This window comes from Scophthalmus maximus, chromosome 20, assembly GCF_022379125.1.
Source record: "Scophthalmus maximus strain ysfricsl-2021 chromosome 20, ASM2237912v1, whole genome shotgun sequence".
Lineage (NCBI taxonomy): Eukaryota > Metazoa > Chordata > Actinopteri > Pleuronectiformes > Scophthalmidae > Scophthalmus > Scophthalmus maximus.
The window spans coordinates 12,997,948-13,025,044 of NC_061534.1; the positions used below are offsets into that span (position 1 = coordinate 12,997,948).

Consider the following 27,097-nt stretch of genomic DNA (forward strand, 5'->3'; position numbering starts at 1 on the left):
ATACCTCCTTCTGTCCTGTTGAGAACTGGCTTTACTTCCTTATTATTTGGTATGTGTATATTCTTTCTAATGCGGATTTAAGACAGATGTAACCAGTTAATTAATCCCCAAATCTCAGCAAATTACCATACTAATCCTTTATATTGCCATTCCTAAATTAAAGAAGTATAGCAACGCAATGGCTAAATTATTAGACGACTCAAACCAGTTTCAATATGCTTATATATCATATAGTGGCACTTTAATGTGCAAAGTTTAATCAAATGAAACTCACTCAAATATTTTCAACATTTAAATATATATATATGAGGTCAAAAAGTGGCAATCCAAAAATCTTGTGTACAGGACGTAGCATTTTTTAAAAATACATAACCTCACCCACACAGCCACAAATCACTGCGCAGTGCTGGGAGTGAAATGAGGTTCTCTAGAACAAATCTAACAAATCCTTAAGGGCAGAATACTGAATATATGGCATGAGATGGGGTTAAAGGGTTGAACTACCTCATCCAAACTAAGACGTGTACTGCAGCAAACACATACAGTAAGTAACCACCATTGTTTGTACGCTACTGAATAAACTACCTCTAAAGTTCAGCTACAAAAATAAGAGCTTTCAATGCACATATTTTAACCCACAGTCACATTAGAAAAGTTATGTAAGTCAAGTCAAAAAAAGAGAAAAATGAAAAGTTTAGAAAATATGGATACATTCTGGGCCCGAAATCTCTGATGAGGATGTGACACTTTATCTGAGGGAGCCACAATCCAAACGGCCAGTAAAAGGAAATTCAGGAGGTTTAAATGACGTGTGAGTGGTGTCATCTGAATTCTTTTGTGTTGGTGAATTCGATCAAACTTGCAGGTGAGACGAACCCGACTGAAATCCCTTCCCTTAGCGTGTCCCTGACTGCCCGTTGGAGAGAGCTTTGACAGAAGACGAATACACTATTCCTACATACTGTGTCTGTGGCAAGAGGAGGAAAATGTCGCAGATGACGTCAAACGTCATCTGCCAAATAGTATAGGCACTCAAATAACACAGCGGTAGACTGCATTGCTGGAACATCATGCCACAAATTGTTGGACTCTGTCGGCCTGGGCCATGTGTGGACACAACCAGACCCCCCGGGAAAACTGACGGGCTGACCAGGGACGAGTGCGCCGCAGTGGAGACCAGCGCGGCTATCAGAGCTGCGTGTCCTCTCTGGCATCTAAGCTGGACTCGTTCCTCTCTTTCAGGCTGCTGCTGTGGACTGGAGGTTCATCAGGGACGTGAGCCAGAGGGTCCGAACGAATCAGGTACCTGAGAGAGAGAGAGAGAGGGAGAGAGAGGGAGGGAGAGGGAGAGCAGGAGGACAGATGGAGAGGTGAGTGTTCTCTGATGGGATCACTGCACTCAGGCACCGTACCCCGCTCACCAACCCTCCATCACTAAGGTCACACCTTCAGCCATGAAGGGGACGCTCTTCATTAAAGAAGAGGAGACCGGACAAACAAGCGCAAACTGTGGGATGCACTCGCCGCGCTCCGCCATGGGCACGGATACAGCCGTCGCCAAGGATACTCAAAGGTACCTTGCTCACTCAAAATATATGGTAGGACGCGTTCTCCTTTTTTCTTTTGACACACTGAAAAAATGATCACCTTATGAATCTGTAAAGGTCTGATTATCAGCACTATTTCAGCCCACAGCCACTTCCTGCTGCGGCTGGAGATAAGGTGAGGGAATCAAAACAGTAAATGTTTAGCACTTGTTGACTTGTTAAGAAAAGTGTTATATAGATAAAGTCTAATACATTATATTGTAACAAATGTGCAGACTCAGGTGACAATCATCATTTCACTCCTTTCACCTCATTTCAGCATTTCATCTCATGACAATATTAAAATATTGATGCAGCTTTCTGTGATGTACGAATTATGGTGAGAAAGTTTTATTTGTCTATATAATAAATGCATTGTATAGTTATGTAAATCCACTGTGAAAAATGTTTTGTGCACTTTCATTTTTGACTAAATGTATCCAATGATGCAAAATTCCACAAATAAGATGGCTTTGAAAAAAGCTGAGAAATAAACAAATAATAATTCCATGTACTGGCAAAAAATATGTATATTAAAAAAAAAAATATATATATATATATATATATATATATATATATATATATATAAAAATACGTAGGTTTTGAAGTGGATCGGGGGCGACATGAAGGCTACTTACACAATGTCATTGAGCTCCAGCCTGGTGTCAGGAGACGGGTTGATCAGAACATATGAGAGGGTGTTTTGTTGATCAGTCTGTTCGTCTGAAAAAGAAAAGAAAAATAAAGCATCGCCACAATCGGCAAACTGGAACAATCACATCTGTATGATGATGCAATGATCTAATTCCTGGTCATAGGACGTAAATGTTTACCTTGTAAGTAGCCCAGATTGACTCTGTTCATGACGTCACTGGCTGTCAGATTAGTTAGGTCTTCTACAAACGGGAGTCAGAGGAGAATCAGGCAAAACATCCAGACGTGAACAGCATACAATGATCGTTCAGACTTGTCAGTTGAAGATGGGTCCGTCCTCACCATATCCCGAGGTGGGGAGGCCCAGATGCCTCATGCGGTTGCGGACCAGCTCAGACAGCTCCTCCCTCTCAGAGCGTCGGTAGCGGTTGAGCCGCTGCTGGGCGATGCGCTGGCCGTGGTCCCTGCTCGAGTCCCGGCTCACGCCCTGCCACCTCCCGCTCTTCTTACTGAGCCGCCGCGCCCACTGCATGCTCTTCTTCCTCAGCAGGGGGTGGTCCGATTGGTCGTTGCTGCGGGCCTCGTCCCCCCTGTCCTTGGTGTCCTCGCAGTCGTCGACACTGACCGACGCCTGGGACTGGGGTGGGAGACACAGGGGGTTACTCTACAGCCGAGGAGCCAAGCATGATAAACAAAAGTTCAGAAGAGACACAAACAATATTTGGTTCCTAGAAAACATCTTAATGACTTTGGTGATCTCATCTAGTGCCAGCAGTATTTTTTGTTTATGGACAAATTCCCCAAGAATAATTTTTAAACATTCCCATTAGGGAATGTTCTTTACTTGAGTATTTTCAATTGATCATACTGTTACTTAAGTAAAGAGGCATAGCACTGTGGCATTATTACCAGAAGATCTTAGTATTTCAGTATTATTCAGTAGTATTTATTATCGGCACAAAGCCTCACATACAGTAGCTGCTGGAAATATTATAGAGTCACAGTCTGGTTATATATTGTACCACAAACCTGGGACTACAAGCTTTTTTTAAATAAACAGACAGGTATACAAAATATGTTTTACATTGAAGCTTAATGCCAAATTCAGTGTCCTCGCTCAGACCTCACCTCAGAGGAAGAGAAAATGTGGGACTCTGTCCGATAGATCCCGATGGGAATTTCGGCACTAGAGGAGCAGAGTTTCTGGAACAGTCTGCCATAAGTGCCGATCCATAGATCTTCCTCATTTACCTTCATCTGGAACAAGAGACAAGTGGGTATTCGACATCAGCGTATTCAACTGGAGTCGGGAGCTGCGTCAGATCATAATTTCTTTCTTCTTCTCTTTCTTGTAAATATGCTACTCACGGCACAGAGGTATCCCGATCCTGGAGTGGTGTCCAGTCCCAGTAGCAGCCGTGCGATGAGGATCATGTAGTCCTTCACAAAAGACTGACATGGGAAAAAAAATTGTTTCTCTACAACTATAACTTTGCTTCATTGTTTGAACACAGCGTTTATTACCAGAGAAAAATTCTCTACCAGTGACTGAACACAAGAGGGCACTTTTGCTCTATGATGGTAACGCTGTTCGGTTTCTCTGCGGGTGATAATGTTTTCCTGCGGCCGTAAGACACATCCATTCTTCATTCCTTTCACCTGGTATTGGAAAGAGTCATCGGAGGCTAAACGCTCAGCCGTCGGTGTGTACCAACCTGATACAGCAGAGTGTCCAGCATGCTGATACTGAACACTCTGCCCGCGGCGAAGGGCAGGCGGAACATGAAGGCCAAGTTGGAGCCTTTATCGCGCTCCTTCTGTCGACACACAAAGCAGAGCAATGACCGACAACTTTTCAAGGCCTGTCACTTTTCTGACGTATATTTATACATCAGAAATAATCTTTTATACCCTCTCTTCACAGTTCATACATCCCCAATGCAAACCATGAGGCTTCTTTTCACGTCTTACCTTCTCCAGCTTGGAGAGAGCCAGTGAATAGCAGTCCTTTGCTCTGAACTGCATGAATCTCATGTTGGATGGATGAGTCAGCTCTGTGATGATGCTGAGACTGGGAAACAACCTGCAACAAAAGGGCACATGATGAAAAAACAAACAAACAAAACAAACAGGAGGAACATGAATCAGAAGATGTGACTAGATGTCATTTTAATTTTCGAAAATCATTTGAGCACACGCTTTTGTTGCTGTTGTCCAAACATGGTTTCTGGCGGAGGCTCACATCTGTTTCCTCTAAACTGATGGGGGGGGGGGGGGGTAATAGACCATGATTTACAAGTAGTGTGACAAAATCTGATTAATTACCTGAACATCGTCTGTACATTGACAATAGTTTTGGCATCGGCCATGTAGTCCTCCTCAGCACTCATTGTGCTCTCTTTATCCACAACAACCAAATTATCTGCATAGATAATGCCACACTGCAGCAGGCTGTCGAGACTGACACACACACACACACACACACACACACACACACACACACAAAATGAGCATAACAACAAATAGAGTATCAGAGAGAAATACAGGCTTCTTCAAAATATATGAATAAATAAATGTTATATAAAATGAAGTTGGTGAATGAAAATTGATCTTACTTGTCTATGGCCCCAGCCATGTAGTAGACCATAGGGAAACAGCAGATGGCCTCCAGAAAGTGATTATCTGGCCTACAGGAAAAATAAAAATCATTTATTCTCATCATTATTATTGACCAATGACTCTACATGTACTTTTCACACAAAGCCACTCAATATATTGTTTGGTAATCCTTAAAAAAAAGAAAATTGTCAGAATTAAGCACTAATATCGAATTGGTCATTCACTCAAGTTTTGATTTTGGTCAACACATGTTACCTGCAATTACTGAAACGCATATATATGATTATGGTTGGTGTTTTTCTTTTGGTTTTGTTTAAAGTGTATAATGTGTTGTGTGTTGTGTTATTTAGGACACTTAAATGTGTCAACACAGAAATAAAAATACATGAACTGACAATGTGAAAAGTGTTTTGATAATCAAAATGGAAAATTATGTTCACCCACTCTGCACCAGCACATACCAAAGTAGTTAAAAAAGACTTTCACATCAACAATCACCAAGTTTTTTTTTTAGACCTAATACAAAATAAATTCACTCACCGTGCTTTATGGATGCTTAATGGATATGTGTGTGTGTGTGTGTGTGTGTGTGTGTGTGTGTGTGTGCGTGTGGATACTATGAGATGATGTGAATCAGTAAGCACCAGGTCCTCAGGAGCCTCAGTAGTAGTTCAACTCCCTGCTTAGTTTGTCTTTAGGCTGAGGGATGAGTCCATCTGTTGCTAAGCAAAGAGATTCTGTCGCTGTATTGCTGCCTGTCTGTCCTCCAACACCACCCCTGACAGTACACTACTTTATGCATCTGCCTAGTCTCGCTGATTAGAGACCCAAGGCTGTCGTGAGTGCCGGAATCGCGTATCCGTAAGTGTGTGGGTGTTAGTATTTGTGTGTGTGTGCAAAAGCAATACGAGGGGCGGGAGAGCGCTGCACGGAGGAAACGTTCATTGTTATGTTGCGTGTTTCTACGAGGGTCCTGAGAGCTGCATGTGGGGGCTGAAAAGGAACACATCAGGGCTGTCGATGAAAACCTGCTTGGTGTTCTCGAAAAGAAAACACTTTCTCCACCTTTTTCTCCCCCTGCAGCAATATTCTGTATATTATTCAGGTTCAAGGCAAAAGCAAGTTGCCATGGCGACTGTCTGGGCGATGCGGAGAGCGGCGTTTTTTTATTTCCTTTGTAGTTAAAACACACTATCACTGTGAGCGGCAGCGGTAACCTAACATCAGGAGCGACAATGGAGTCCCGCCTCCACAGCCTTGGCCTAAGTGCCCGTCTGACGTGAGCTCTCGACATACGTAACATTTCCCACTGTGAAATGGTGAAAAGACAAAATAAAGGGGCGGAAAAAAGGAGCAATGTGTGTGCGTTTTTTATGTGCAGGTGAACTCACGGGTTATCCAGCAGCAGGACGATGGGGTTGAGTTCTTTCCTGGGTCTGTAATAAGCTCTGAGAGGCACGATGAAGTTATAGAGGCCGTTCCCCGCGGTCTCGGCAGACACAATGATGAGCTTGTTTTTAAAACCGTAAGCCTTCGCGTCCTCGAAACTGTTGTGCCTGCAGCCCTGCACAGTGGGGGGGGGGGGGGAGGAAACAGACAGGAAATTTTGGGGGGTTTAGGTTAAGTGAAGGACAGAGAGACAGCGGAAGGAGTTTAAGGAATGACGGAAGCGATAAATTACTGAGTGACTAAGTTGGAGGAACAGCTAATGCCCACCTGGTCCAGTCGTAGGCAGCAGAACAGGGCTCTTTCAGTCAACAGATGGCACAAGGTGGGCGAGCTCCCGATGTACGGAGAGTTAGGGGGATAACCTTTCACATACCTGGCAACAAATCCAAAAAGCATGAATGACACATTTCATGGAGTGTTCAAAATTGGTCAGGGTTTCCTAGTTGTTATTTCCTTGATTTGACAAATAAAAGCTTGTTTCCAGTGATCAAGTAATCATTCACTAATTTATCTGAATCTAAGTTGGACTGAATGTAACTTTTTTTGGCGTTTGTGTGTGTTTTATGGCTTTATGTTATTTGCTCTGTGGTTGGGTTTTCAAGCAAACAGAATCCTTACTCAGCAGCCGAGTTGTCTTTCTCGTCTGTGAAGACTGAGTCGTCCTCTGACTGGTCACTGAGGAGGTCACACGGCAGGATCGAGGAGGAGTCGGCGAGCTCCTGGACCGGAGCGATGCTCGGCCGGCGGCTCCCCGTCCCGTTCACAGTGGGTGGGACCAGTTTACCGCCTGAGGCGTCAGGTGGACTCGTGTTCTGGAGATCCATGGCGACAGTGCCTGTAAAATACATTCACCCGAGCTTCGTCAACCAGCATCTCCTCGGTTTTACCAAAGTCACCTGCTCCTTTTAAATCTCAACAACAACAACAAGAGCATCTGATCACATGCCGCTGCCTCTCGACTCTCACCCATGCTCGCGATGATGCTGTGCACAGGAAGCTGCGAGGGCCCGTCGTAGAGGCCCCCGACAGGGCGGCCCTTCCTCTCCTCCTGGTTAAAGATGAAGGCCGAGTTCTCCTCCTTGGTGATGTTGATGTAGTAGCAGGTGTCTGTGGCAGCCATGATGTGGTGCGGGCCAGGGTTCAGCAGGATGCTCTTGTTCTCCTCCCTCTTTATGCCGATCAGACACACGCCGTACCTGGACATCACACGCCTGTCGTCAGCATGCAGCCGAGCCCAAGATTGTGTCATTCCATAGATCAGACTGCATAGCTACGTATTTTTCGTTGAGGCTCGAAGGAGTAGTTAAACATTTTGGGAATTATCCTTTCTTGCCAAGAAGTAACTTTGTTTAATGGAGCATTAGGGCTGAAAACAGCGAGCGTGTCTCTGTCTATCGCCTACAGCACCTCAAAAGGGTTCAAATGAAAGCGTTGGTACACTCACATTGACAAGAATAACAAATACTCCAGTGCATAACAAGTGTTTCTGCATTCTGAAACATACTTAATCTGTTGTCAGTTTTAGCGAGAAACTGTTTTGTCTTTAAACTAAGACGAGACAAAAGAAAATTGCTGCTGTACTCGATGCCACGAGCTGACACCGGGTGGAAATCCGCAAATGAAGAAGCATCCAAGAAGGATGCTGTAGCTTACATGTCCACTCACTTCTTGTGGGCATGAAAGGAGGCGTATGTGAAGCTTTTGCCGTTATACTCTCCGAAGAACTTGCTGTCACACAGTCGGATGTGGTAGACCTCGTTGCCCGAGCAACATCCGTACATCCGCTGCCACTGCTCCGGAGACTGCTGCCCTTCTCTGCGTCCATTCAGAGACAAGAGGTCACTCAGGCTGATACCAATTTTAAAAAGTGTCGGAAATTGAATACATATGCTAATCACTGCCCCATGCTCATCAATCTTTTAAATCATATGGAAAAAGGAAAACTCTCCAACTCGTGTCCCCACGTCCCTCCAGAGCCTGGGGCTCACACTGGATCTCCTGGGTTGTCTAATGAAAGCAGATGGCTTCACCCATGTGTCAGTCAGCTTGACTCCATCGTGCCCTTTGTAATGACTTCTGGTAATTACAGTAATTGCTGAAGCACTGTGATGGAGTTTAATGGGATACCAGAGATGCTCAAGGAAGCCTCATTAACATACAATGACTTATTAATCATATTTCACACTTTCGTGTTACCATGCTGTAACTCTATTTAAAAGTTTAAAACGATTTGGTCGGAATTATCAATATCTCCAAGTCACTTATAAATCTTGTTTCTCTCTAAACACCCATGATGAGATGTCTCCAAATTCACCTGGTGAACTCAAAGACGCTCACAAATACGGTGCAAGCTTGCACACAAGCGCACATTTGCACCACACAATCATATATATTTATATATATTTGTGGGTAACGTGTCTGGATCTGAAAACCCGTAAGCCGTTGTCTACTAGAAACACAGAAAAGCTTGAGTTTCTGAAGCACACAGTCAGGAACCCAGTAAGTGCTAAAGCCCATTGATTCCCTCTAAAGGCAGTTTCCCCTCCGCCATTGACATCAGCTTTGAAAAGTGACACATTTGCATGCTGTGAAAATTCATTTTCCACCAGAGAACATTTCACACAGTTTTACAAGCCAACACAACACACAAAAAAAAAAAATCTATGTAGTTGCTGCATGTTCCCTCTTTTGTCTAATGCCCTCTCTCTCTCTCTCTCTCTCTCTTCACTCCCTGCTGGGTTCCACAATGAACTAAGACTTTTTCTTTGCCTGGGCGTATTCGCCGCTCAGCGCCCGTCTCATGGAAGCCAGCTACAGTACACGTGAGTATACTGAACATCAGCAGACGTCGACGTGTGCGGTGATTTGAACTTTGTGATATCACAGCGAAGATAAAAAATCAAAACGCCTGAGGAGGCCTGATTATTAAAAGATGACTGACCGTCCACGGGAGGTGTGTACAAGGAGCGTGACCAAGGTGGAGGTGGCGGGACAAACACAGTTGAGAGCCAACATGGCATATTTGAACTCCTCCTCACACACAACGTGATCTGAAAACAGAAGAGAATGAGCTGGTGATCAGATTTAAACGCGATGTCGCCACATGTTACACAGGTAAGATGCAAGTGAAACATGTTGGAAAGTTCCGAAAATACATGTATTTGCTCTCTGGTCATATTTAAACATTTCTGTTTTTGGGGCACGCTAAGCAAATGATGTAACATGTAAATTACGAGCTCCAAGATTCTTTTAGGTTAATTTCAGTTTTGAACAAAGCCAAGCTATTATTTTCTTCCTGCCTTCAGTCTTTTATGCTAATTTACACTCATATCAACACGTTCAATAACTGATTACTTTAAGATGTACGTTCTGTTTTTTAGACTTCACAGACTCCTGAGGGACACGTCTGGTCGCATGTGCTCCGCTAGTTGCTGACTTAGTCTGTCAAAGTTAGTCTTGTGATCACTATTTATATAAAACTATTGATATTGGCTGCTTCGATGCGTGAACGAGTGCTATCAATATTTCCATAGTGTGTGCATACATGAGTGAAAATTTCACTCTAAAAAGTTTAGAAAAAACTCTCACCTGCAAATTTCACATGGAACTTATTTTCAGGTTTGAGTATTTGGACGTAGAGGGGGCAATTTGGAGCAAAGTCCTTCACGGCCCAGGCTCTCAGGATGGTCTGATGGTCCTGGGGGGGGGGGGAAACAGCAGAGATAATGTATTTTCTCTCTTGCATTTTTAAAATGAATCTCCTTTAATTAATTAGTAATCAGCTACGTAATTAACAGCATTCATGAGCTGAGTCTGTGCAAACTTCAGGATGGATAAAGCGGCAGAGAGCTCAGTAGTCGTTCTTCTCACCGCCGCCATGCGATCAACCTCGTTACGGCTGCTCAGAATGAAACAAGCCTCTGCGTCGTCCATTCTGCAGGAGTGAGACGAGTTGACAAATAACAGAACAAAGTCACATGAAAAACCTCAAATTACTCAATTGCAAAGCAGCGGGGGGGGGTCACAAACCCTGTAGCGAAAGAGGAGGCTAATCTAACTACAAGTGAAGTAACTGTACCTTTGACTAGTCAGAGGAGCTGTCAGCAACATCCTTTGATTTTCAATTAAACATTTAATTCCAGAATTTTTTTTAAGGATCATTAGGATCAGCGTGAAATGCTCAGCACTGTATATGTGCAGGGAATATGGAAGTGTTTTTGCATATGATTGACACAGCCAGGAGAGGGCAGAATGCAAAGCGAGCGTGGGAGGGTTTGAAATGGTGCCAGGTGCAGGATGGAAGCACGACACACACACAGTCTAGCTCGAAATCACTCAAAAGCCCAACTGCCGAATGTATTCAGTGAAGTTAAATATCACACTTCCATCAAGGTCATACTTATTCCACCCCAACTGCAAGCTTACCTTACAAGTCAAGGACACCATTTTCTATTTTTTTTATTGTGTGCATTGGTCTCTTATGTTCTTTTGAATGCTACTTTATGTCTTAGTTTTGTTGTTGTTATAGTATTATTATTCAGTGTGTTTTGTTTAATCCTTCTGACTAACAAAAAGACAAACGGCACAGATGAAAACATAACCTCCTTGGCCGAGGTAGTGTGTACTACTACAAAAATTGACAGCAGGTTTTAAATTCTTTCATCAGAGATAAACATTTCACACACAGTCTCTGACTAAAAATTATCAGACAGTCGTGAGACAGATCATGTTCTTTCTTTCGGCAGAAGATGTGAGTCCACAATCAAACCTTTTCCTTACGAAGGAATCAAAGAATAAATGGGTGATATTAGGTAATGGAAGAACAGAATAGAGATTCACATCATGATGGAAGCTTCATGGTCTGAAGCATTCAATGTGGACCGACGTGGTCCGGGAGCACGGACAAAAACATGGTTACATGGTAACAGTTGATTAAAAATTTGGGCTGGATCCAGGAATCTTTTTTGAAGGTGAAATAGATGAGGAGTTGCTCCCTGATGAGGTCTGTGCTCTTGTACAAAATGTTTCCGTTTTAAGTCTACATGATCTTTTGTGGCACCCTCATTAGGCCAATCAGTGTAATGTTACAATGCCGGAACACAGCTTGTAAAATACATTATCATACGTGCATCAGTCGTCCATCTCTCGGCCCAGAGCTTTCATGTTGTGTGTTACTCACTTGGCTCTCATCAGATCCTGGTCTTTGAGAACAGATCCTTGCAGATAGATGACCCGCTGCGACCACAGAGGGATCTGCAGAACCCTCCGCACCTGGAGATCCATTTCACTCGGGCACAGGATCACCACATAGTAATCCTTCAAAAAATGTTTTTTTAAAAGACACAACAACGTGTCACAGACTATGAAAATGCATGCAAATGACTGTGTTTTTCTGCCATGTGTAACTCATTTATAAGATCACTGTACCTGCAGTCTAGGATGGGCATAGAACTCATTGAGAAAATCCATGAGCAGGTCTATTTTGAGTGCGCTGACACACAGCACGACGTGTTTCTCCGTCTGCGCTCTGTGGCGGCTGTAATTGCCTCCGGACTTCTGTCTCTCCATCCACAGGTAGATCAGCTCCTCGAACTGACACAAAAACAGGCTGAACAAAACTCAAAAAAACCAAAAAAAACACACTGTTAAGTTATGCAAGGTTATTTCTGCCTACCTGAAGAGGCAGCACCACCAGCGCCACACAGATCATGATGACCACCAGCAGCTGGGAGGGCCATATGCGGGGCGTGACGTCTCCAAAGCCCACGGTGGAGAAGGTGACGATGCAGAAGTAGAAGGAATTGAAGAGGGACAGGTTCTTGCCCGCTCGCTCCAGGTGCTGGATTCCACACGTGCTGTGTGGTTCACATGCACAAACACAAAGACAGCATTGATGACTTAAATGTGAACTCTGCAAGATAAAACAGTGACAGTCAAATGTCTGACTGGATATATCAACAAATAATACAGCTGTTTAAATCAGTAAAACAGTGTGTACAAAGGAACTAGGGACTAATTGATGTCCCCTCCTGAAAATGCGAAATGTCTGTGGTTTCCTCCCAAGTTGTGAAGAGACCTCACCCAGTGAAGACCAGGCAGAGTAAGGTGCAGATGAGAATCAGGACCTGGTTGAACATGGCAGAGTTGGTCCTCTGGATGGCCCGGTGGACGTCATTCTACCGACGACAAAATCATTTATCATTTGAAGGTACAAACACAAGACTGTACATACATACTATTTAAAATACCTTTCCTTCAATTATCATTACGAGCGATCGTTCACATCGCTCGTTTGGCAGGTTTACAGCTAACGGTTCTTCTCTCTGGGATGCACCTTGTTGCGGCGTAATGGCATGAAATACAGAAGATGATCAACTATAGAGAGGGTTGCAGCTGATCCCTGGTTAGAGCCCTCCGGCGTGCACACGATCAGAGCGGAGCCGGAGCAGCAGAGGATGCGAGCTGTTGTCAACAGCAGCAGCAGACGTAAAAAATGAAAGAGGCCCTGACTGAATGGGTGCAGTGAAACGTCAGCTGCACTGGGGCAGTGTGTGACTCAAAGCACCTCGTCTTGACAAAGTCATGAATACACTGAGTAAAACAAAAAACACAGGCCATTAACAGAGAGCATTAACAGTTAATGCTTTAGACTCACGATCATGTTCTCCAAGGCACATTTGGCCAGCCAGCAGTTGAGGAACACGGGAATGAAGATGTTCTGTATGGACGGCCAGAAGATCTGGGGAGAGGGTGAAACACGGACGGCACTGAGATTTCATTTTCACACTTCAGCGATTCCTCAACGTTGTCAGTCACACATTCATAGACGGTCATGGTTTGGTAACAGTTGAAAAAACAACCTGCTCTTGCTATTGAACATTTTAACACCCACAATGACTGTGGCGCTCCAATCTGTGCCGTTTGTATAGTTTCATCTTGTGTCCAGAGAGAATTGGTCTAGGTTTTTCAATGCTTTTTTTTGTGAACTCTATTCTCGCAGGCTCACGTTGTACAGATAAGAAAACAAGACTAAGTTCTGTGAGGCGGCACTTTGCCACAACAGTGCTCACGAGACGAGACGGGTCCCATCAGATAACATGTGAAAGACATAGTGCTACAGCAGCAGTGACACTAAATCACTTAGAACACACATTCCACACGGGAACCACAAAGAAGTGTTTAGGCGTTGCGTTAATAAAAGTTTTTACTGTAATGATGAAGGGAACAGTGTTGATCATCTCCAGGAGGAAGGACACCTGGAATATCTGCTCCCAAATGTTCCCCTGAAATAAAAAATGAAAAGAAAAACACTTTTATCCGTGAGGACACAATAGACAGTGAGTCACTGCATTTCTCCATTGTCACTTTCTACGACCACTTACAGCCTCACCTCCAGCAGATCCTGTAATTACTACGGTCTCTCCTTAATGTAGCCACGACAAATGGCTTGGTATAATTACACCACTTATGGAATGTCACTCTCACAGGCTGTAAATTACTAATTGTACAGACTGTATTATTCGTGTGTGCATATGCGTGCGTGTGTATTTGTGTATTTGTGTGTGTGTGTGCGTGCTACCTTGAAGCTCAGATACATCAGTAACATAGTCTCCAGGAAACTTATGATGGCCACAATCACCTGCGGAAAACGCAACAGGGAATAATAATAAATATAAAACGGATTCAAACTGTTCACGACACAACAACCATTTCAGAAACAATCGTGTGAGGGTAAAGCCCTGTGTGTGTGTGTGTGTGTGTATGTGTGTGTGTGCGTGTGTGTTTTTTATTGGATTAGGTTATTAAAACATTTGATCACTTAAGTTCATATCTGAAATTAATTTTTATTTTCTCTGTATGTTCTCTGTTGTGACTCACTTGAATGGCCCAGACAGTCGGCTTTCTATCCACCCAGAAGATCAGCTCCCTGTCAGACACAACACGTAACAGCAGCGCTCTTATTAACAATGCACAAATATCTGTTTTGTACAAATAGACACATACAGTCAGACATTTGGATCACCAGGCTGTCAGTTATGATATCTCTTCACGATTGTTGAAAGATAATTAAGAGATTATAGCCACAGCAGTGGCAGTGGCACAGACATTGATCTCATAATGAAAACTCGCATTCAAGGCAGTAATGAGGCGAGTGCAGGAAACGAGGCACGATGCAAAACAAAAAGCTGAGAGAGCAACACATAACATCATAAAGTTCCGTTTATTTGTGTGATTTCGGTGATGACAGAAACCACACACTCTGCTGCTTACCAGTTGATCTCTCTGTCCTGCACTGAGCCGTTCCACTGGCAGTCCACGCTGCAGGACAGTGACGACGGTGAGGACAAGAGGACACAATGATACAAAGTGGGATAAAACAGTGTTATTGAATTAATGTACTGTATGTGGTGAATCTGCAATGATGCTCCTCAGCAAGTTTTATACATGACAAGTCTTTTACATCTTCATGCTCACCTGTCTTCTAAGACCAGTCAAAGACATACATTTATTTTTATGATGTCTGCTTGATGGTTAAAAACGGTTTATCTATGTTTTAATTTTTTTCATTTGATGAGTATAACTCAATCCTCAATAGAACCAGAATCCAGTCACATCACCCTAATTCTGCTCTTTCTCCACTGGCTGCTCATTCACCATAAATCTGATTTTTTCACTGAGAGTCTGGATATTGAAGTTATTATCACTCGTCCAATATTTTCAATAAAAGCACAAATTACAATTTACCTGAGGCACTTTAACTCATACACAGCCAGAAAGAAAACCTTGTTAACAGAACAGACACCTTTAAGACCAGACTGAAACCTGACCAGTTAATGTACAGTCTCCAGTTGATTGGTTCAACAGGATGCAAGGTTTTAAATCATCTCTTTGCACTTTGTTGCCACCGTTTTCAACGTTTTACCTCTTCTTTTTCATTGTTTTCCTTTTTTATAATCAATCACTTGCACCGTGAATTAGTTCCTTTCTGTTGAGTTTGGTGAGGACATTTTTTCTCTCCAGTAAACGAACCATTTGTTGTTGCCGTTGGGGGCGTTCTGCTGTCCCGCACCGTGGCCGGCCCTCTGTCCGGGGTTGTCCGTGACCACTCGGATGATGTAGAGCAGACAGGTGAGCAGCTTCAGGGAGAAGTTGAACACGCGAATCCTGAGGCCTAAAGTGGACAGAGGGAACAACTCGTTTTTGGCTGTAAGCATCACTTGCAGCACATGATGAGGATTTATTGGGACTCGTAAGCATTCGGTCATTGTGTACATGTGCTTACGTATATTTGTGGATTTATAGCCCAGAGGTTATCCTCTTTAAATCTTTGGTTGCTATTCAAGAAACTTGAGTTTTGTCTGTTTGTTGGTTTTGCTTTCATTCAGTTTTTCATTTTAATGGATCCTTTCAACAATGGACAAGCCAGTCGAGTTCCCTTGAGAAAAAGGCCCCGCAACATCCACTTACTTGATCTTTGGTTTTTGATGAAGAAAAGCTTCAGTCGCTCCTTGAAGGTGTTCTCGTTCACGTAGAACTCGACCTGCACCCTGACAGGGAAGAGAAGGAGAGGAACTGTCATGCAAGAACCAGCAGCGCGAGACACGAAGAGCCACGCAGCGCCACGCAGCGGTTCGTTAAGTATCACCGTTTACACAGCGTGAATATTCGTAATGCTGCTTTTCTAATCGTGTGCCTGAGGAGCATTAGGTGATTATCTGTCTCTGATTTTGTTTCCAAAAGACAAGCTTTGAACCAACACAGCCGAGGAGCAGCTTCTGCAATAAAGAGGATAAAAAAACTAGTTGGTGAAAACATTATTGTTATTTTAGCAACACACTGTATTGTTATTTTCGACTAGAGAATGCCAGTTAATTGTCAATTGTACCTCATCGTTTCCTCATGACGTACAAACAGGTTGTGAGTAGAAACAGTTGGGAGCAACTTTCCTGCAATTACAGAAACATGAATTTAGATTACCTGTGCATCAACAGAGCAAAGTGCAGAACGAGAGAAATTATAACTCACGCGGTGCATACGTTTTGGCAGCACAAGGACAATATTCACACTATTAATGCGTAACACTTTCGGAGGAGAGTGAAGGCGGGGAGAATAAATGAAATTAAATGAAATTAGAGAGTGCAGGAGAGACGAGAAGAATTTGTTGAAAGTTGGCTGAGCTATTCCTGCTGCTGCTGCAGCGATAATTCAAAACTGTGGCTCGTGGCCGAAAAGGTTCACAGGGGGAAGGAAGCGTGGGTTGCCTGATGATGCACTGACATCCTTTGTCGTGCACTGTAACAGCTACAGTATTTCATGTCATGCATACGGTGGCAGATGAAACGGAGAACAAGTCAGAGGGAGATCCTCTGTGATGACATCTGACTGCTGCTGTCACATCTGGCCGGCAGCACGGAAGAGATGAGCTCTGGAGGGTAAAGACGCTTCAAGTGAGTGCTGGGTGTCACACATGAGAGTGCTACAGTTTGTGTCTGTCTGTCTGACCCCACCACCCACCCACCCACACACACACACACACACACACACACACACACACACACACACACGTGATGGTACAATGACCCTTAACCAGCTCTGGAGCACACACTCGCTGGAGTGCTTTTGACATTAGTCATACTGAGGTGTCACGCTGGAGTTTCGGGCTATTAAATTAAGACCCATTACTCTGGGACTAATTAGATCTTCTAAAGTGACTAATTGCGACCGATCGAATTCCGCAGGTCCACATAACCGTGTCGAAGATCTAAAACAGGCCTGGTTTTCACCTCGAGGTCTGTGAAGATACTTGGTCACCCATGGTCGCGGTGTAAAGTGCTCGGACCTTTGAAGGCAACTGGACACTTTCAACAGTGTCTGATATTTTATAGTCTAAATGATTAAGAAGTTGAGAGAAAAAAAATTGGCAATGTTATGAAAGTAGTAATTAGTACCGGCTCATTAGCCTATCAGGGCCGAATTAATGATTAATCTAGTTGATTAGTCAATCAAGAGAAAAGTATTCACAAAATTGCCACACACAAAAAGCGTTTATAGCTTCTGAAATGGGCACATTTGCTGGCTCTTGTATGGCAGTAAACTGAATATGTTTTGGTTTTGGACTGTAGAAGCAATAAGATGACACCCGTAGGCTTTATGGACCATCATCAATCAATAAATTACGATTTCTTTAAAAGGCACATTCATTGATAATGATAATAACCGTTAGGTGAGGGTGTAATAGTTTATTAATAGGCAGACAGATCTATTTGAAAAAACTCTATTTGATGGTTTTCATAAGTTGAATGTCTTTGTGTTTGGGACTGTTGGTCGCTCCAAACTAGTCAGTTTTCCTGTGACGGGATAATCACAGTCTTTGTCTGGATGCAGCCCCGTGATTCATAATCCAGCGAATGTGTCCGTGCGTAAAACAGGGTTCGGATTACTGTCAATAAATCAACACGCAGGCATTTATGAGCATCTCAGCAGTTTTTTGGGGGGCGCGCGCTTATTCAAATGGATCACGCCGAGTGTTTCGAGATGCTGCATTTGTCTCATGCGGGGGAAAAAAAAAAAAGAAAACTGGAACAGTGGAAACTTCTCACAATTTCGCAGTCGCCACCGCGCGTCGAGCGCACGGACACCAATCCTGATTACGAGGACGACAAAAAAAACCCCCAACAACTTCGAAGTCTCTGCTCCATGTGACCCTACCTCTGGCCAGCGTCGCCACCGAAACGGTCCGAGCTCCATGTGCCCGCGGACGGATCGGCCCGGGTCGGGTCGACGGTCTCCGGCTCCATCGTGCGGGACCTCGCCACCTGGAGCTGCGTCGTGCGCTCGGTTAATTCCAACAGGCGGAACTCGCTTATTGACCAACGCGCCTACAGGCAGCTCCCAAATAACTCGGCTCGATCTGTGTTTGTCGAAAGATGAATTGTTTTTGAGCGGATTAGAAGGAAGATTATAGGAAACATAATGAATCAGAGGCAAATTAGCGTTTGATTGATCATTTATTTGGAAGAAGGATATATATATATATATTTTAAAGAAATATTTAGGCTACAATCTCTCTCTCCGTCTCTCTCGTGCGCGGGCCTGTTGCCACAGCAACGTTGCTACGACAGGAATAACCCGAGCTGATGCTGATGCTGATGCTGCTGCAGCATGGTCCTCTCCAGCAGCACTGCAGCTCCTGACAAAGCTGTCAACATTCCCTGTGACATACATCAGGCTACTGGAGGGAGGATTGGATGAATCAAAAGTCTTTTTATCATTATTTTGTAAGACAAAAATTTGCAGGTGGCATCAGGTCGACAGCGTGTCAAGTATTAATGTTTTTGTTTTCTTTCCAACTGTGTCATTTGAGAGCCTCGCGACTACAAAGCCCAGAGGGAGCCGTTTCCGCGTTGCTCCGTTGATGTGGAGGTTTTGCCATCGCAAGTGACGGATGACAGACACAGAGCGACGGATGCTTCTTTTTTTCTTTTCCCCCCGAGTGGAAAATGCACAAAAGAGAAAGTCAAGAACAATGTATAGGAGGCACTGCTCTGTTTCTGTCTCCCTCCCATTCCTCCCACTTCTCCCCTTGTCTTCTCTAAATCTGAGGAGTCTGGAGTAGTAATTTATAGATGACCTCCTCTGTGAGTCAGTGCTGTTGAAAATCCCGGAGGAGACAATCCCACTTGAACCTCCCCTCCCCTCGCCCACACTGGTGCAGCCACTCTTTTCCAGTTGCATGCGAAGACCCTCACACGGTGACACCTGTCTGTGATATTTTCATTTATGCACTGTGCATTTATAAAGTTCAGCTCATAAAGACGTAAATGGGATGTTGAAGGTTTCTGAAATAGGAAACAATGTGAGAAAAAGGAAACTGACGAGAAGCATTGCAGGCGGAGGAATAGATGAAAGGAGACAAACAAAAGAATGTCGAAATGACGGAGTGCGCCTGAGAGAAAGACTGCAGAGCACACAGGGGGAGAAACTAGGGGCAACAGTTCAGACGATTTTGTGTGTACATGCATTTGTGTGTTTCTTCTTGCACTTGTCTGCTTCTGAGAAACGGACCTTTGACTGATTGGCAGTTGTGACCAGTGACATTTGGGAGTTCATTAACCGCAGTTAAGCCCGGAGGCCAAGCATTGAGAATCTAACCTGAAGCATCGGTCTCCTCCAGCGGGGTCTATCTGCTGTGGACAGAAGATTGGGTTCATTTGCAGGGGGGAGAACAGAGAAATGGGTAATAGTCGTCTGAATAGGAGCGGGAAAATGCAGGCAGCTCTATCAAGGAGAAGGCCGCGGTCGCTGCAAGGACAGCTGGGTAAAGGTCGCCTTTGACTGAAAGAGGCGAGGCAGAGCTTTTTGTTTCTCCTCATCAAATATCACAAACGGCTCTGCGGTCACAAAGGTTTGCCGCTGCTGTACTAACATTTAAAATTGCATGTCATCATCCGAGGTCCCGAGGTCCATTAGGCGGAATCCGCGATTACTGTAGTGAATAAATATCTCCAGGAAACAAAAAATGTGTGCGTGACTAACTGCTCTGAATGGGATTCAGTGCTCTTCAAAACTCGAGCATTCATAGAGAAAGGGACACGTGATTTTCATTTTCAAGTTATATTCTGACACTTTGTTCTGGTCTTTAGAAATCTTTTCAGTCTTTGTGGGCTGATCTTGAGTGGAGTGGATGAAGAAATCAAACAAAGCAAAAACATCAGACAGTTCAAAAAGCTGTACGGAGAAATTATTTTTGAGAGATACAGGAGTGCGGAAGGTGAATTTAAAGCACACTAATGGGGATATTGCTGTGGTGATTTGGATTATTATTATTTTTTTCTCTCTTATTTTTTTCTACACAATTGATTATTGATTATTATCAGTATTATTAAAATTATCATTGTATAGAATGGGGGTAGGACTGGATAAGCATGTTGCTTCTCCTACTCCTTTTTGGACAAACCCCCCCCCACAAAAAAAACCATGTATTTATTATTTCTATTTTTTTATGTTCAAAATGAAGTATTTCAATTCAAATCAATTCAATTCAATTCAATTCAATTCAATTCAATTCAATTCAGAAGCAGATGGTCTCTGAATCCTTGGACGAGATCTCAGTAAAACAGAAGACGGCAACCCATCTCGTCTCACTGTACATCGAGTATATCGAGAGGAAAAGAGGCTGAAGAATCAAACTTGTTCAAGCTTCACACACATTCTCATTAAAACATTTCAGCACCATGGACAGCGCTGCAAACTCTGCCATGTGTCTGGCTTCATTTCCTCTTTCACCGCTGACACCATGTAACAGGGTCGGACAACAACTGAGTGCACCTGCTTAAGACTGCAGGGATCAGACAAGGCAAAGGCTTCGTCAGGCTTCATGCAGCAACCGATGTAACACCGACGAGCACCGACACGGAGGTGGGTCGAGTGGAGTAAAATGCTATTTGTCGGCTGCAGGAAACCGGTCTGACAATCGGCTCTTTCGGTGGGTGAAAGCAACATGAGCAACAAACACATCTGTAACGAGGTCAGACAATCTGGTCAAAATGTGACGAGTGTTGTTCTTTTTTTTAACTCTCCATGTCTGAAACATTCATAAAACATAAAGCTAATGCAGACAAATGACGCATCTGATACTTGAAACGAAGCAGGATGTATATAATGGAAACTAATTTGATTTGGTGAATTTACAAATCCTTTCCATGACAAGCTAAAGAGCTGCAACTACAGTTCATTTTCATCACTTTATCTTAACCTGGATTCAAGTTTTCAATTCTATACAGTCTATATGCGGTTTACTGCTTCAGAATGGAAGAAGTTAACTTTTGGCGTTTTTAAAAACAGTTGCGGATTAGTTTTCTGTCAGTGGGGTAATAAAGAATGTCCCAACAATGGAGCATTTGAACCCCAGGGGGATTCTTCTGCAGTTGCTTAGTCGTAAGAGGAAAGATTAGTAGCTCAGCTAATTAAAAACACTCCCGGTCACTTGTAATACCTTAAAAGTAAAAACAAATAAAACAACTTCTCACGAGCTTACGAAACGTTTCCGTCTTGGACGCCGTCACACAGCACTGCCTGACCACCTGTCTGTGATTGACAGTTTCCCCCTCACCTCCCCACACTGCCGCACTACCTGTCATCATTCTGGAAGCTCTGGTCCCCGAGCAGCAGGTCCCTGAAACGGAAGCGCGGCGGCAGCGGCGGCACCTCGCTCTCCGGCTGCTCCATCTTAAGGGTGGAGATGTCTAAGATGACCTCGCTGTTGCCGTTGTTCCGGGGGGGCGCCGGCGTAGAGCTGGAGGAAGGAGACGAGAAAAAGTGAAGAAGCGGACGGGAAAGTGGAAGTCAGAGAAAGAGCCGGCAAAGTGGCAAAGTGAGGGGAGTGAGAGGAAGAAGAACAGGCAACCGTGAAAGGGAACAAGGAGAGGAGGCGAGGAAAGGATGGGATGGAGAAGTACAGGTGGTGGACAGATACAGGAACGCAGCCGCACCAATAGGAAAGAAAATGATGCTATACTTTATGAACAGACGCATAAAGTTTAGACACATTCTAATGAATTCATTTTGGTGTGGAGAGTTTCTCCATTTTTTTTTTCACTTTATACTTCTATCCCCACAACATTTTTTCACAAATAGAATTAGCTGTTACTTTTTATATTACATATTACACATAAAACATATAAAAACGTGATAAGATACAACATATTTTTAAAGATTAAACCAGTATTTCACAGCGCTGTCTGGTTGGGGACTCCTTCGGTTTCTCCAAAGAGCGATTCCTCTTCTTAACTTCTCACATGATCGATGACAGTCTGAGGCCCCCGGAGGTAAAAGTAATCAATATTACACGAAAGCAGCAAAGATGAGAGATAAGTCTGAAAAATAAAATCCAAAATTGTGCAGCAGAAGTTTGCCTTTGTGTTTCTCTCCTCTCAGATTTATCTTGTGACCTCTTAGAGAGGGAGCCCGACCCCGAGATTGAGAAGAACCAGACTTCCTACTGCACCTGTCAACTGTCTTTCCTGCAGTGAGCTACAACAGTAAACTGTTGCTTACGCATTGATGCATCAATATTAATAACATAATAATGTTAAATGCATCACTCATAGTGAGCATTTAAAAAAAAAAATGTTGATATCATTGAGTAGGATTTTGACGCACGACCTTTTCACTTACTTTTTTTTAAGAGTTTTACTTCCAGCTCTAGATTCAACTCAAGTGAACTCAGCTTGAGTTACATTATTAATTATTAATCCTGTATTTTAATCATATAAATCCATTACTCGAGATTCATCTTGATATCAAACCATGTAAACCTGTAATATAGAAAAGTCTTTTTAGCAGCATGGTGAGGACAATCTCTGAGCTGTTAGTTGGGTTATTTTTTTCTTCTAAATTCCTGCAAATGTTATGTCACTTCTCCGCTTTTACACCATATTCAATCACAGCCCGAGAGCCGGAGGAACATGCAAAGGAGGAGCATGATGTAGTGGGATGTCACCTTTGACCCCCGGGAGAAGAAGATGTGTGAAGATGAACCTGGTCGCTGGAAGGGATGGGAGGAATTACAAACTGTGAATGGATGATGGACTCAAATGGCATGTCGGTGGGATGGTGTGAATATGGGGGCAGTTTTCAGTCGCTTCCCAAACAAAACGCAGAAAAAGACGTGGCTGAACGTACAACGTACAAGGTCCATAATCCACGAAACAGTGACTGCCCTCCAACTCTGTCAATCCCTTTCACCTCATTCAACCTCCCTCCCTCCAGCCCACCACCTCTTCTCTCCATCACCGTGTCAGTCTGTTTGCAATAATCCTCCATTAAGCTTGTCAAACTTACTGCATAATAGATGAAGGGTATATTTCCCATGTGGCTCTGGGAAATCCATCTAACTTGGACGGAAACAAAAACAAAACAAAATCCCCACGGCAAAGAGACAAGTTTGTCGAGCTCTCGTGGACGTGCCGCATAAACACGCACCTGCCCGTCTCCTCCGAGGCTTTCGATGTTCAAAACCATTTGCGGACCAGTGAGAGGAAACACAAATGCTCAAAATGTCCAAGATTTGAACACGATTTCATGTGTTTGGCCTTCATTCTTAGTGCTAATATTACAGCTGATGATATTAGGGAGATGATATCTGAGCTGCGACAAGCAGAGGACAGCTGAGCACACAATAGTCGAGACAGGGTGAGCAGACGGTGTACATATAATAAGGCAAAACAATAAAACATCATAAAAAATTAATGACCGGTGTGTTCACGTGGCGTTGTTAAAAACATAAGATAAGATAAGATATACCTTTATTTGTCCCACAATGGGGAAATTTATACATTACAGCAGCAAAGTGGATAGAAGAATATAGAAAGAAATTTTAAAAAGTAATAGGTATGTACAAAATATAACAGGAAATATTACAAAAGATATATTAATACTATATAACATTTGAAGGTGGAGAGGATTTTTGTCTCTTTTCTCAGTTTTTATTCAACAAATTATTTAACACAGCTACAAAGTTTGAGAGATGCGAGGTGAGATGATCAATCAAAAGCCTAAACTTACTCATCATCATCAGCCTCATCCTCCTCCTCATCCTCATCATTATCCTCATCATCATCCTCATCTTCCTCATCATCATCCTCCTCATCATCCTCCTCAGCATCCTCCTCATCCTCTTCGTCAACCTCCTCCTCATCCTCCTCATCATCATCCTCCTCATCCTCCTCATCATCATCCTCCTCAGCATCCTCCTCATCCTCTTCGTCAACCTCCTCCTCATCCTCCTCATCATCATCCTCATCATCATCCTCCTCATCCTCCTCATCTTCATCCTCATCATCCTCATCATCATCCTCATCATCATCCTCCTCATCCTCCTCATCTTCATCCTCATCATCCTCCTCATCAACCTCATCCTAATCATCATCATCAGCCTCATCCTCCTCCTCATCCTCATCTTCCTCCTCATCATCATCCTCCTCATCATCCTCCTCAGCATCCTCCTCATCCTCTTCGTCAACCTCCTCCTCATCCTCCTCATCATCATCCTCCTCATCCTCCTCATCATCATCCTCCTCATCATCCTCCTCAGCATCCTCCTCATCCTCTTCGTCAACCTCCTCCTCATCCTCCTCATCATCATCCTCATCATCATCCTCCTCATCCTCCTAATCTTCATCCTCATCATCCTCATCATCATCCTCATCATCATCCTCCTCATCCTCCTCATCTTCATCCTCATCATCCTCCTCATCATCCTCATTAACCTCATCCTAATCATCATCATCCTCCTCATCCTCCTCATCTTCATCCTCATCATCCTCCTCATCAACCTCATCCTAATCATCATCATCCTCCTCAGCATCCTCCTCATCCTCCTCATCATCCTCGTCCTCATCACATCTCCACACATGATGCCTGAACTTTTCTCTCTGTCTCATTCTCTCTTACCGTGCTTTGTGCTCGTTCACGGTCCCGTCGTCGTGCACAAACGACTGGTTCACGTAACATTCGCTGCACATGTTGGCCACAGATGCGGCGCTGCCGTCGGACTGGAGAGTGGCGGCGGTCGGCGTCGAGTCCCCCTTGACAAAGTCGCCTTCCTGGGTCAATTGCATCGGAGGGTGGTCCGCCGGTGTCCCGGAGGGAAAAGACTTTTTAAGATTTAAGAGCCCAGGGGGTTTTTCATCCCCGTGTCGGTGCCCCTCCCACCCCCTCTCACCTATCCAGGTGCATCTCGGCGGTACGGCAGACTTTCTGTCAGCCTGCGCAGATTAAGAAGGCTGCGCGCAAAAAAAAGAAAAAGTGACAAGACAAACTGCTTCGGAGAGACAAAGTGCCGGACGCAGGTGGCAGGAGGAGCCGGGAGAGGCGGGGAGAACAGGTCTGTGGCGGTGAGGTGTTGACAGCTTTCCTCCTCCTCCTGAGGTACAGTATAGCGAGTACACCTAAATGACATAACTGTGGAATTATCACCCAACTACCGGTGGGGTGGTGGGGTGCTGGGGAATAGCACCACCTGCTGGAGGCTCTGAGAATCGTTCAGTTTTCCGCTATTTAAAAAAGAAAGAAAAAAGAGGTTTGAATGTAAACACTGACATTTAAACCTAAGACTTTTCAGCCTGACATGCAGAAACCAAATACAGGATTCATAAACACACACACACACACACACACACACACACACGCACATGCACACACACACACACACACACAAAACTGCCTCGAAAAATCATTGCAGGCTACTGGGTAAGTCAGACAAGAAATTAAAACAATTTGTGAAGTTGGCCGATATCTTTGATGGTGCTATTGAATATGTACTCATGAGGCGAGAAACCCCAACAGCACACTGCTTTTGTGGAAAAAGCATTGTATCCTATAAATGTATTGCTGTGTCCATAATGTCTGAATCTGAAAAGTTATGAGTAAACTATGGCAAATGTTTCCGTCTGAACCGTATACTAATAGAAGTGTAGTGTAGAAGTACAGGTATCTCAAAACACTTCCTGTTCCTTTCCACTCCTGCATTTAGACACAAGAAACAACCTCCATCAGCCAAATATGCCAAATGCAACAATGTGCTGAATACACAAAACATAAAGCTTACTTTCATTAATTTGCTCACATATGAGACAAGGGCACATGAGATTATATCAACATGTCTTCTGACTGATTTATGCTCTCAGCCTCTTGTTCTTGATCAAATGTTTATGCTGATGTTTTTCCTACATTCACTTATAGGGTGAGAGTGCTGTAAAAAAATATACAGTTTGATCACCATTGTGGGCAGATAAAATGTGATTTTATTTGAAAATAAATCAATGAATCTGAAATTAAATGTGTGGCCTTGTCGCAGGCAATTTTCAAGGAAGGAAAACAGCCTCTGATAAATGTCCAATTTCTTCTAAGTTCAGATTTTTTGTCTTTTTGTTGATCTGTTTGTCTATGGAAATGAGAAATGAGAAATATTACAAAAAAATATCCCAGTTACACAACAGAATGTCATCTCATGTAAATGATACAGGGCATTCTGTCATACAGCTGCCATGGTTTTTTATAAATCTTGGTAAAACATGTCAACATATCACTCTCAGACAACCAAAAACACTCTTTAGGTCTCTGTAATGTACATCTCGTTATATCTGCCTCTATCTAAGGTAGGTGATGCGTATCCTAATAAATTAACAAGCAAATCCCAGACATGTTACATTATACGTGTGTATCAGGAGGACACAATGGCTGGACAATGAATCATCGATTCATCATTCAAATAAGATGTGAAAAACCCCATATTTCCAGTCGAAGGCCACGAACACTGTGTTCAGAGTGGAATACATTTTTGTAAGATTGAGAAAAAAAAGACTGACTGGATGTTTTTTTTTTTTCAATTATTATTATTTTATTTTTTCTTATTTGATGACGCAAACTGGAGCAAGTGTGGAGGAGACGTGGGAGAGGTGACATTATATTCAGTGGGGAGACGGGTGACATGAGGCTGTTGAACAGTCTCAAGCGTGTGTTCATGGCTGTTTGGGATTGAGTCAGAGTCCGACAGTCAGACTGGAGTGGGAAGAGGTTCGTACCGCTGGACAGGAGAGAAGTCACAACTGTGACATTTACGCCACCGTGGGTGTGGATGTGTCGTGTGGGGGACTGTGGGATCTGTCAGCAGGTCCAGGGTGTAATGTTGTACATGAACAGAGAATGTTTTTATAGATCCATGTCGGGAAAATCCGTTTCAACACGTCACATGTGGAGTAGTTAAGAATGCAGTAGGAAAAGAACGT

At 43.6% G+C, this 27,097-nt stretch overlaps 1 protein-coding gene across 1 annotated transcript; it reads right to left on the reverse strand.

Annotated features, from left to right (window-relative positions):
* Positions 1 to 214: 214 nt before the first annotated feature.
* Positions 215 to 25,356, reverse strand: kcnt1a (potassium sodium-activated channel subfamily T member 1a). The gene is made up of 31 exons (XM_035608785.2): positions 24,762 to 25,356; positions 21,442 to 21,603; positions 15,777 to 15,856; positions 15,339 to 15,480; positions 14,580 to 14,627; positions 14,187 to 14,235; positions 13,888 to 13,947; positions 13,517 to 13,591; positions 12,964 to 13,047; positions 12,390 to 12,484; positions 11,983 to 12,163; positions 11,736 to 11,900; positions 11,488 to 11,624; positions 10,179 to 10,242; positions 9,897 to 10,005; positions 9,250 to 9,358; positions 7,974 to 8,123; positions 7,275 to 7,504; positions 6,927 to 7,143; positions 6,576 to 6,681; positions 6,251 to 6,423; positions 4,856 to 4,927; positions 4,566 to 4,700; positions 4,212 to 4,323; positions 3,956 to 4,057; positions 3,609 to 3,692; positions 3,369 to 3,497; positions 2,583 to 2,877; positions 2,420 to 2,482; positions 2,225 to 2,309; positions 215 to 1,306 (listed from the first exon to the last, which is right to left on the reverse strand). The coding sequence occupies exons 1-31, from the start codon at positions 24,926 to 24,928 to the stop codon at positions 1,189 to 1,191; spliced, it is 3,798 nt and encodes a 1,265-aa protein (XP_035464678.1). The 5' UTR covers positions 24,929 to 25,356; the 3' UTR covers positions 215 to 1,188.
* Between the last annotated feature and the right edge of the window lie 1,741 nt (positions 25,357 to 27,097).

Bases quoted from the DNA above. Each gene is read 5' to 3' on its own strand.
- kcnt1a (XM_035608785.2), bottom strand. From the start codon at position 24,928: ATGCAATTGACCCAGGAAGGCGACTTTGTCAAGGGGGACTCGACGCCG. The intron at 21,604-24,761 runs GTAAGAGAGAAT...TCCTTCCTCCAG, and splicing joins GTGAACGAGCACAAAGCACG to CTCTACGCCGGCGCCCCCCC. The intron at 4,058-4,211 runs GTAAGACGTGAA...GTGTGTCGACAG, and splicing joins CTCTCTCCAAGCTGGAGAAG to AAGGAGCGCGATAAAGGCTC.